The sequence below is a fragment of the Panthera tigris genome, chromosome B4, assembly GCF_018350195.1.
Source record: "Panthera tigris isolate Pti1 chromosome B4, P.tigris_Pti1_mat1.1, whole genome shotgun sequence".
NCBI classification, from domain to species: Eukaryota; Metazoa; Chordata; class Mammalia; order Carnivora; family Felidae; genus Panthera; species Panthera tigris.
In genome coordinates this window covers 68,897,665-68,910,037 of record NC_056666.1, presented here as the reverse complement: position 1 = coordinate 68,910,037, position 12,373 = coordinate 68,897,665, and the positions used below count along the sequence as shown (strand labels likewise).

General features: G+C 35.0%; 1 protein-coding gene across 7 annotated transcripts in view; it reads left to right on the top strand.

Annotated features, from left to right (window-relative positions):
• Positions 1-12,373, top strand: part of GXYLT1 (glucoside xylosyltransferase 1) — a 57,169-nt gene that overhangs the window by 32,331 nt on the left and 12,465 nt on the right. For all 7 annotated transcript variants that reach the window (XR_006219894.1, XM_042992117.1, XM_042992114.1 and 4 more), the window contains 2 exons: positions 6,661-6,784; positions 7,093-7,265. Coding sequence is in view for 6 of the 7 variants with exons in the window: in XM_042992117.1 (XP_042848051.1) it covers positions 6,661-6,784; positions 7,093-7,265 (297 nt within the window). In the remaining variant the exon portion in view is untranslated. The remainder of the gene's footprint in view (positions 1-6,660; positions 6,785-7,092; positions 7,266-12,373) is intronic.

The window sequence follows — 12,373 nt, the reverse complement described above, 5'->3', positions numbered from 1 at the left end:
CAGAAATTTTCCATTTATTTAGAATAATCGAAGAAGAGAGTTCATACTATTCTGTCTGTTGGAGGATTGTGGTAGATCAAGCCAGATGTCATTACAATGAAGTAAAATAACATTACACTAAGTAGTGAATTTCATCTTCCTAGATTGTTATTCCAGGTAGTAGTTGTCATTTCATAGTTGTGCAGCTGTAGAACATCTTGGGGGAACACAGAGATGTGGTTAAGAGCTTAAGACTCTGTAGCTTGTTTGCTTGGTTCAAACCTCTGGGACCTTGAGTAAATTTTTAATGTCTCTGAGCTTTAGTTTTCTCGTCTGTGAAATAAAGATGGCAGATAACATTACCTATATCATAGGCTTTTGTGAGGATTGAGTTAGAATGGTGGCTAACACATAGTAAATGTGAGCTGTTTGGGAGCTATTGGAAGTTAACTTTAAAAAAAATTCTTGCATGTTTCTTACCTCTCAGATTGTGGGTCAGTGGAAGAATCAGGCTATTTAGTTTCTCTGTGCATTGTAAATACATATGTTGTATTTACCAATTTTATGTTGATGAGTTTTATGTCATTGTAGTTTGTGGGCTCTGGAGTCAAACTCTGTATATTTAACTTTGCCACCTGTGCACTTGTTTAACCATTAGCCGGTTAATTTTCAAATGTTAATTCTCTCAACTGAAAAGTAGATAATAATTGGACTTGTGTAGGTTGTCAGTTTAAAGGAGATCCATTTAAAATGCTTAGTGCATCTTTTCAACAAATGGTGTTGGGAAGACTGGACAACTACATGCAAAAGAATGAAACTGGACTACTTTCTCACACCATACACAAAATAAACTAAAAAAGGATTAATGACCTAAATGTGAGACCTGAAGTCATAAAAATCCTAGAAGAGAGCATAGGCAGTGATTTCTCTAACATCAGCTGTAGCAACATTTTTCTAGATATGTCTCCTGGGGCAAGGGAGACAAAAGCAAAAGTAAATTATTGGTACTACATCAAAATAAAAACCTGCATAGCAAAGGAAACCATCAACAAAACAAAAGACAACCTACTGAATGGGAGAACATGTTTGCAAGTGACCAATCTGATAAAGGGTTAGTATGTAAAATATATAAAGAACTTCTATAATTCAACACCCAAAAAATAAATAATCCAGTTAAAAAATGGGCAGAAGAGAACAGACATTTCTCCAAAGAAGACATCCAGATGGCCAACAGACATGAATGGATACTCAACATCCTTCATTAATAGGGAAATACATATCAAAACTACAATGAAATACCACCTCAAACCTGTCAGAATGGCTACAGTAAAAAAACACAAGAAACAACGGATGTTGGCAAGGATCTGGAGAAAAGGAACCCTTGGCCACTGTTGGTAGGAATGCAAACTGGTACAGCCACTACAGAAATCAGTATGGAGGTTCCTCAAAAAATTTAAAATAAAAATGCCATATGATCCAGTAATTCCACTACTGGGTATTTTCCCAAAGAATAAAAAAACACTAATTCAAAAAGATATACACATCCCTACGTTTATACAGCATTATTTAGAATAGCCATAAAATTATGGAAGCAAGCAACCCAAGTGTCCCATCGATCAATAAATGGATAAAGAAGAGGTGGTATATACATACAATGGAATATTAGTCACAAAAAGGAATGGAAGCTTGCCATTTGCAGCAACATGGGTGGATCTAGAGAGTTTAGTGCTGAATGAAATCAGTCAGAGAAAGACAAACACCGTATGATCTCTCATGGAATTTAAGAAACAAAACAAATGAACAAAAAGAGAGAGAGAAAAACCAAGAAATAGACTCTTGACTATAGAGAACAAACTGATGGTTACCAAAGGGGAGGAAGGTGGACGGATGGATGAAATAGGTGATGGTGATTAAAAGAGTACACGTATTATGATGAGCTCTGAGTAATGTATAGAATTGTTGAGTCACTATGTTGTATATACCTGAAACGAACCTAACATTGTATGTTAATTATACTGGAATTAAAATAAAAAATAAAAAGAAAATGCTTAGTGCAGAGCATGGCACATAGTAACACCTAAATGTTAGCTACAAGCAGTGACTTCTGAAACACCCATATAGACTTACTGTTTATCCCTTTATATCTAGTTAGGGCTGTGTTAAACATTAAAATCTATTATGTCTTTTATGATATGAGGATATATGTGTGTATATTTGTCAGATATTTTTCTTATGCCTCCTGGTGAACTGGAATTAATACCATTATTTATTACTGCATTTGTGTGTCTCATTTAAATCTTGGCCCCACTTAGAGTTGTTTCCTCGATTTATCTCTGATACAGGCAACATTGCTGCTTGCAGCATCGCCCATGCCTTGACATTTGAGTCTTAGGACCATTTGTACCCATCATCCTTATTTTCTGTAGATGTAGTAAACCTGGTTTTGTTTGTTTGTTTGTTTTGTTTTGTTTTTTAGCTTCCCTGTTTTCTGAACCTTTCTGAAATCTTGATTCTTTTCAGTTTTGTCTCCTACAATTGAATGCATTAATGAGGCTAGTGTAACCTATGCTCTTAACAGTGAACATTTCTTCAGGTACCCAATTTGTTAATATAGCTTGAGTTTTAAAATCTCATGAACCATAGGTTTTACTAAATAAAACAGGCATAATACCATGAGGTCTTCCTTTTTGGATTGTTAGCCTATGCACAGTAATATTATACCAGAAGATGGTGCTGTAAGATTATCTGCTAAGGAATAATATGACTTCTCAGTAACTCTTCATTCAAAATTCATAGAATTATGAGAAGTTTACTGTTGCAAAGAACCATAGAGATAATTTAGTATAACACCATTATTTATTGTCTCAAACGTTTCAAAGTTACAACTATCTAGTTCAAATCTATGATTATCTTTTACTTACTTAAATGTCACTCTTGAATACTTTAGCAGTTTCTCCCCTTCTTTTTGTCGTGGCATGTTCTAAAACCAACTAGAGATGTAGATATGGGAGTTGAAATCATTTCAAGACTTTTAAACTTGTGTTTTCATCTGTGCATTATAGACTTACTAATGAAGGCTATGAGAGGCATGATTATACATTAATTCAGCAGGTGCAATTTACTTCACATCTACTGTCCTTGTTTTCCAAACCTGTTCTTGCCCTGTGGGAACAATGGAGGTTTGCTTTGTTTTCAGATGTTACTATATTTATGATTGCTGAGAGGTTTCTATAAAATTTATTAATTTTTGATTCCTTTTTTCATATGTCTGTCTTTGTTTTTCCTGATTGTTCTCCAGACTATATCTGTAGCAAACATTGCCTTGTTTTTTCCTACTGATTCTACAGTTTCTGGCTCTAGTGATATAACTGATTACTTGTAGTAACTTTCTAAACTGTTTTGTACACATCTGTGAATGTTGCCCTATGGTTCTTATTGGATGAAAAGCTGTAAGACTACGAATTTAAGATAATGACCATACTTTAAATTCTTAATTTGCTTTGCTGTCACACAGTTCCTACAATTCATGACTGTTCATTTCCAACCTGATGCATTATAGTTATGTATTAAAAATTCAAATAAAACTGCTTCTTTTTTGTTTCTCATTATGCATGGTACACAATGATACAGTCGTGGTTAAGCTGTTGCTTTGTATTTTGTTATGATTATATTTGCAGTCTTGAATCCCTGTTAGGATACTTCTTAACCTTTTTCTATTGGGAAAAAACAAAGAATATAAATAAGGCCTCTTTAAAAAAAATTTTTTTAATGTTTATTTTTAGAGAGAGAGAGAAAGCACAAGTAGGGGAGGGACAGAGAGAAGGGGAGACACAGAATCTGACATAGGCTCCAGGCTCTGAGCTGTCAGCACAGAGCCTGACACGAGGCTTGAACTCACGAACTGAGAGATCATGACCTGAGCCAAAGTTGGACACAACTGACTGAGCCACCCAGGTGCCCCTAAAAAATTTATGTTTTTAATTTTATTTAATTGTATGTAGAATAAAAAGAAAAGTCCCACCCTTTACATACCTCTATTCCCAGTTTCATTTCTTTGCCCAAATGACGTCATAAACTTTGTTTTGTATTTTTCAGACCCATTAAAAATGTGTTTTGAAACAGATAAACATGTACATGAGCACTTACCTATAAAATCCTCTTACAGGGGCAGCTAGGTGGCTCAAGTCTGTTAAGCATCCAACTCTTGATTTTGGTTCAGGTCATGATCTCATGGTTCGTGGGATAGAGCCCCACATCAAGCTGTGCGCTGACAACTTGCAGCTTGCTTGGAATTCTGTCTCCGTCTCTCTCTCTCTCTGCCCCTGCCCTGCTCTCTCATACTCTCTCTCTCAAAATAAATAAATAAGCTAAATAAAATAAATTCCTCTTATATATCTTCAGTTTGCCTTTTTCACTCAATAAATATATAATTGATTTTTATATCAGTACATATGTGTTTGAGATTGCAGAGAATGGATGATTTGGTTTTATTTTTTTGTGTACTAGTATGAGCATGTAGTTATATGACTGAAAAGTACTTCCTATTTTAACTTACACTTTCCTAGTCAACTATACTACCAGTGTGGAAAATTATGTGTTCATTTAATTTTTGGCCATTTCTGTTTCCTCCTTTGGGAATGGCTCTTTGTCCATACCCCTTGACCATTTCTCTATTTTTAAAACAGTTTCTATTAACTTGAACTTCTTTTATATGTAATTCCTCTTTTCTAAACTAATTTTGTATAGTTTTTCATTAGTTGTTTTGGATATTCTAGGTTATATAATAAGCATATAATAGTGTTATTTTTAACATGGTTTTTATATATTTTTATCAAATATTTTTATAGAACTTTTCCTTAAAGTTATTTTCCTTTTTTTTTCTGAAGACTTCACTAGACCTTGTAATTTTATCTTTCATTGATTTTTTTTTTTTGAATAGGCATATTTCTTTTTTAAAAAATATTTTTAAAATTTATTTTTGAGAGAGAGAGGCAGAGAGAGACATTGCGAGTGGGGGAGGGGCAGAGAGAGAGAGAGACAGAATCCAAAGCAGGCTCCAGACTGTGAGCTGTCAGCACAGAGCCCAATGCGGGGCTCAAACTCAGGAACCGTGAGATCATGACCTGAGCCGAAGTCAGATTCTCAACTGACTGAGCCACCCAGGTGCCCCTGAATAGGTGTATTTCTTTATATATTTATATGTATGTATTTGAATGCACAGAATCCAATGAAGATTTGAAAATGGCATGGTACAAGGGGTTCACCAGCCCTGTGTGTTGAATGTGTTGCTAGTCATTGTCCTTTTATAATTCAGATTTCCCTTTTCTTACCCTAAGAACATTTAGTTAACATGCTAAATGACTTACTTCAGAGTCGTCCTTTCAACAAAGTATTTTCTTATTATTTCCTTAAATAAAACTTCTTTCAGTCATTGTTTTGGGGAATTCCTGATTATTTTATAATTACTGTGTTTACTGTGTTGAGAGACTTGGCACGAGGGTAATATGACTATAGCAGATAATATTTAGTTTAAATATGTAGCTTTTCCCCAGAAACTCTGGCTTTTCTTTCTCTTTCTTAAGGAATAGATTGTTACACCCCCATTGTGTTTATTATATATCCTAGAATAGCTTAGAACAATGCCATTCAAACTGTGTATGGAGGATCAATTTTGTATTTTAAATTTAGTTTTTCATGAGCCAATATGTTTGTAAAAATGATGTATATAAGTTACTAGAAAAATGTTTTTTACATTTTTGTGTGTGTGACTAGAAACATGTTAGATTAAATATAAAATTATTCTCTTGAATTGCCATAAATGTTTCTAAATGTTACTCTTAATTTCTGTACTTAATATTGTGAAGGACATAAAAAATTCACTGTTCTGCACACTGTAAATTTCACTTTGAGGAATACTGGTTTAAGTCTGGAGAGTTTAAAAGAAGGAAATGAGTTGAAAAGGCTTAGTATTCAGCTCCACTGCTTGTCACCCACATTCACAAGATCCAGAGCCCTCTTTGAACTCTTTTGTTTCCTTGGGTATTTGACTTTCTGCTTTAAAATAATGAGCTTATGAGCAACTTTATAGAGACTGAAAAGGCAAATGATAAAATTCACTACCTGTTTTTGATTTATCAGTTTCAAGTGGATTTCTTTGAAATGTCAATTATAAAAAATTAGCAAATCAGTCTAAGAATGATAGTGATCACGGTAACAGTAATAGCTAACATTAAGTATGTACTATGTGCCAGGTACTTTTTATTTACACATTAGATAAAAAGTTCCAAGTACCTTATACATTAACAGGTTGAACCCCAAAAAACTCTGTGACATAGACATAGGTGATATCTAGACATATGATACAAGTACTAAAACTATCTGCATTTTAAGGTAAGGTCATAGTCATAGTACTTTACACTGTCACCTACTTTCTCTTTCCTATTCTTTCCTGACTTTTATTAGTTTTGTGACTTCTACATGCAGCTTCAGATGTCTTCTTTTGTTATCTTCCCTGCTCCCTACTCACATTTAGGTTTACATTGGAGTCACTTGGTTTTATAAGAGAAGAAGTTTGCATTTTTCCGTGCTACTCTGTAATGCTAAGGGAAGAATGGGGAACTGTCCTTGTGCTGCCATTTGAAACATGGAAGCCTGAGCATTTCTTGATGTATTTCCCCACAGAATGACATGACAGCTGTACGGCTGCGATGGGGAGATATACTTATGCCACTGCTTAAAAAATACAAACTGAATATCACATGGGGGGATCAAGATCTGTTGAATATCATCTTTTTTCATAATCCAGGTAATCATTTAAATTTCTTTTATTCTTTGCATTTGTAAAAAATCAGGTAATATGTAGTCAAAAATGAAGAAATGCATTTATTTGACTTTGATTAATGGATATCACTAATTATGTTTAAGACAGAGTAAAACGTTTATTTTTAAACTTTTCTTCATGTTGCTTTCGTAGGAAGGGATCTAAATGCCAAACGTATTTTGCACTATTTTAAATTTCCTGTAAGAGCAGTATTTTTAAACTAAAATTTTTGCAGAATGTTCATTCGTGGAATTAGAGTTATTTGCTTTATTGTTTTATTTTTCTTCACATAGAAAGCCTTTTTGTTTTTCCATGTCAATGGAATTATCGACCAGATCATTGTATATATGGAAGCAATTGCCAGGGAGCAGAAGAAGAAGGAATCTTTATTCTTCATGGGAACAGAGGTGTTTACCATGATGATAAACAACCAGCATTTAGAGCTATTTATGAAGCATTGAGAAATGTAAGAATGTGTTCTTTTATTTTTTGAACTTTCTATGTTGAAATTCTTACAAACTTAGAGAATATGCAAGAATATACAAAAAATGTCCATATCCTTTACTAATGTTCATTAATTACTGACATTTTACATCATTTGCTTTATCATTGGTTCTCTTTCTTATATAGACATGTTTTTTTCTGAACCATTTGAATATAAGTTGCACACATAATGCTCTTCTATTCCTTAAAGACTTGAGTGTGTTTTCACTAAGAACAGGGACATTCTCTTATTAACCACAGTGTAGGTACCAAACTCAGGAAATTTAATATTGATATATTATTTTCATGTGTCTTTACTTTCTTGATGTAGAACAGTTTCTCAGTTTTTCTTTGTCTTTTATGACATTGACATTTTTGGAGAGTAGAGCCTCTTTACCTCCTTCTGTATTAGACTGTTCTTTATATTGGTTTGTCTGATGTTTCCTTATGATGAGGTTTAGGGTATGTCCTCCAGGGCAAAACACTATGTAAATGATGTGTCCTTCTCAGTGTATCACGTTCACAGTCACCTTTGTGTGCCTGCCCTTCATTGGTGATGCTGGTTTTAATCACTCACTCAAAATGTCATTCAGTTTCTCCACTGTGTAGGTTTTTTTCCCTCTTATGGAAATACCCTGCTTCTCATCAAAATTTCTAAACTGTATATAGCATCCATTGTTGGTTCTTGTTCAAACCAGTCTTTACTGTGGTAGTCACAAATTGATGATTATCCAGCCCTAGCTTTCCTTCTGCATACAACTTTGGCACTCTAGCATTCTCCTGTAAAGTAGAGCCATCCCCTTTTATCAATTTATTGATCTGTACATTAACAGTAAGAAGTCATTGATAGGTTTTTTTTTTTTTTTAATGATTTATAATGCAGTATTTGCTTTTATTATGTTGATGCCTAAGTTGTTTCCATTTTGGTCATTGGGAGTCCCTTTTGGTAAACTCGTGTGCTCATCTGACATATTCCCATCATTGTTTTGAGTACCACTTCATTATTATTTTTTTTAATGCTTATTTTTGATAGAGAGAGAGAGAGCATGAATGGGGGATGGAAAGAGAGAGAGGGAGACACAGAATCTGAAGCAGGCTCCAGGTTCTGAGCTGTCAGCACAGAGCCCGACAGAGGACTCAAACCCACGAATCATGAGATCATGACCTGAGCCAAAGTCAGATGTTTAACCGACTGGGCATCCAGGCACCCCTCTTTATTATTTTTTCAACAAAATATGCTAGGCTCAACTTGTTTTACCTTCCCTGTCTTAACCCTGAAAATAGCTATCTGTCAAAGGAGCTCTGGTTTCTTTCAGAGGGCTCTGGGTGCTAGGCATGCTTATTGCCACAAGGGTGTCTTTGCTTCTGAGCCACTGTCTTTGCCACTGAGCTCTTTCAGTGACAGAGAGAGGAAAATTAAATACACACATATATGCATTCAGTGTATATGATATACAATCATGTACCCACACTGATGCCTCCACTGTTGCCCCAAGGCTCTTCCTGCTTTCTACTCTGTTTTCATGTTTTAGCTCCTTCCACAGTTAGAATCCTGCCTTTTGACATAAAGCACTTCCTATCTGCTTAATCTTACAATACATTTAAAATAATTTTAGAAATGCTGTATTCTTTGGTAAAAACCAACCTACTAAGAAGAGTTAAGGATTTGTTCCCCTTATCTACCACTTTCCCCCCATACCCCCATGAGGGCATGTACTCAATACTGTGTTCAGCAGCTACTTGGATTAGTTTTTTTTCCTACCTTTCAGTGTGGTTATTTTATTCATTTGAAATACAGTTGGGTTTATTTGCTTCGATATGCTTTCGGTTTTAAGTTTTTTTCCTCCTTTATTGATTCGACTTTATTTTTTTATTTTTATTTTTTTTAAGATTTTATTTTTAAGTAATCTCCACACCCAGTGTGGGGAGTTAATCACAACCCCAAGATCAAGAGTTGCATGTCTACTGACTGACACAGCCAGATGCTCCTACTGATTCAACTTTAATTTGATATGCTAAATGTTAATAAAAGTCAAAACTATATAAAGGTTTACTCAGAAGTATCACTTTTCCCCCTCCCCTTCCACCCCAAGCCCCCAAACCCATAAATTACCCGTTTCATTGTTTTCTGATTTGTCCTTCCTGTATATATGAGCAGATACATGTATATTTTGTAATACCCCTTTTCTTTTTTTTTTGTAATCCCCCTTTTCTTACACAAAATATAAGCATACTGTTTATATTATTTGCTCTTTGTTTTTTTCACTTAAAAGTCTAAAAATTCATGTATTAATAAATCTCTTCCTCTTTTTAAAAAATTTTATCTTAATTCCAGTATAGTTAACATGCAGTGTTATGTTAGTTTCAGGTGTACAGTATAGTGACTAGACAATTCTATATATCCACCACTCAGTGATCATCACAAGTGCACTCCTTAATGCCCATCACCTGTTTCACCCATCCCCCCCACCCATTTATCTTTTTTTTTTTTAAAGACTGTATCCTATTTCAGAGTTTTGTGTATATACCAGCGTTTATTCAAGCAATCTCTTACATTTGAACATTTTCGTAGTTTCCAACATATTGAATTCTGAATAATGCAGCAGTGCATAACCTTGCCGTATATATGTTTGTATTGATGGGAGATGTATCTTCAGGGTAAGTTCCTGCAAGTGGCATTAAGGATTGAAGATACTGCCTATTTCCCCTACAGAAGGATTATTTGAATTCCTGCCCACATTTTATGAGGAGGCCTATTTCCCAACAGCCTCATCAGTAGAGTGTGTTTTCAAGCCTTCAAAATTTTGCCATTTTGATGAGTGAGAAATGGAATCTTAGTTTAGTTTTAATTTCTTTTATGAGTGAGGTCAGCATCGTTTTATATATGTAAGGGCCATTTTCATATCTTTTCTTTGGTGAATTTTCTTTCAGGTCTCTTTTACCTATTCTATAGGTTTTTAAAAATAATTTTATTGAGGGACACCTGGGTGCTCTGTTGGTTAAGTGTCCGACTCTCAGGTCATGATCTCATGGTTCGTGGGTTTCAGCCCTGTGTTGGGCTCTGTGCTGACAGCTCAGAGTCTGGAGCTGCTTTGGATTCTGTGTCTCCCTCTCTCTGCCCCTCCCCAACTTGTGCTCTCTTTCTCTCTCAAAAATAAATAAACATTAAAAAAATAAATAATTTTCTAGACACATAGTTTATATATACAAAGTTCACTCATTTAAAGTGCATAATTCACGGCTCCTGGGTGGCTCATTCCCTTAAGCTTACGACTTTGACTCAGGTCATGATCTTGCAGTTCATGAGTTCAAGACACACCTTGGACTCTGGGCTGACAGCTCAGAGCCTGGAGCCTGCTTCGGATTCTGTGTCTTCCTCTCCCTCTGCCCTGCCACCCCCCGCCTCCCTGCTTGCACTCTTTCTCTCTCTCCCTCAAAATTAAATAAACATTAAAAATTAAAAAATAAAGTGCATAATTCAGTAATTTTTAGCATATTTACAGAGTTGTGCAACCATCACCATGAGGGAATTTTGGTGTTTGCTTCCCCCCTCCTTTCCTGCCAATTGTTGCAAGTTCTTTGTATTTGAGGGACATTAGTCCTTTATCTGTGATATCTGCTGGAAATATTTTCTGCCAGTTCTACTTTGTTTATAGCATTTTTTGCCATTAAAATTTTTTTTTAATTTTATGTAATCAAGTTTTTAAAAGCTTTAAGAAAAATTCGTAATTAGAAACCTTTTAATTCTTACACTCAGGTTGTAGAAAAATTCACCTGCATACTGTATCATTTATTACATTTAGTCTTCTGCTCAATTTGGAACTTAATCTTTTGTATTCGGTGAGGTATGGACCTTTTCCCAAATGGCTATCTTGACTGAATACCCGTTTATTTAAGTCTGTCTTTAACCCAAAGATTTGAGATACTGACTTTATTATATACTAAAGTTCTGTTGTAATATCTGGATTTTCTGTTTTGTTACATTGGCCTATTTTTGTACTAATGCAATACTATTTTAATTATAAAGGTGTTGTGTTATGTTTTAATATTTGGTAGGGTTACTTCTTCAGAGCCTGTTTTTACTGTTTTCCTAGCTATTGTAGATATCTTTTTCTACAAATATTAACTCATTTTGTATTTTTATTGGTAGTGAGTCCGCTTCTTAGGAGCTGCAGACATTTTGATGGTATTGAGACGTTTGGTTGTTGAGACATCTTAATCAAGAACAAGGGCTATCTTTCCATTTGTGTCTTTCATGAATGTTTAATAGATATGTTCATATTTTGAACAGATCGTAAGTTTATGCTTCAGTATTTTAATTTCTTTGTTGCCTTTGTAAACGGGATTTCCTCTTTTTTTTTTTTTTTAAACCTCCCCCCCCTCCCCCCACATGCTGGTGTCTGGGGTTTCCTTTTTTTATTATTATTATTATTTTTTTAATATAATTTATTGTCAAATTAGCTTACATAAACACCCAATGCTCATCCCAACAGGTGCCCTCCTCAGTGCCCATCACTCATTTTCCTCTTTTAAGCATCTGCTTTATATTGACAATGAAAAAAATTATACTGCCCCTCCCCCACCCTTGCCTTAGATATCTGTTCTTTTTTTCCCCCGTCTTAACAATCCTCTTTTATGTAATTAAGGTGAGTTGGCAGGGAGCGATTATACTTTATTTTTTTTATTTTTCTTTTCAATATATGAAGTTTATTGTCAAATTGGTTTCCATACAACACCCAGTGGTCATCCCAAAAGGTGCCCTCCTCAATACCCATCACCCATCCTCCCCTGCCTCCCACCCCCTATCAACCCTCAGTTTGTTCTCAGTTTTTAAGAGTCTCTTATGCTTTGGCTCTCTTCCACTCTAACCTCTTTTTTTTCCTTCCCCTCCCCAATGGGTTTCTGTTAAGTTTCTCAGGATCCACGTAAGAGTGAAACCATATGGTATCTGTCTTTCTCTGTATGGCTTATTTCACTTAGCATCACACTCTCCAGTTCCATCCATGTTGCTACAAAGGGCCATATTTCATTCTTTCTCATTGCCACGTAGTACTCCATTGTGTGTATAAACCACAATTTCTTTATCCATTC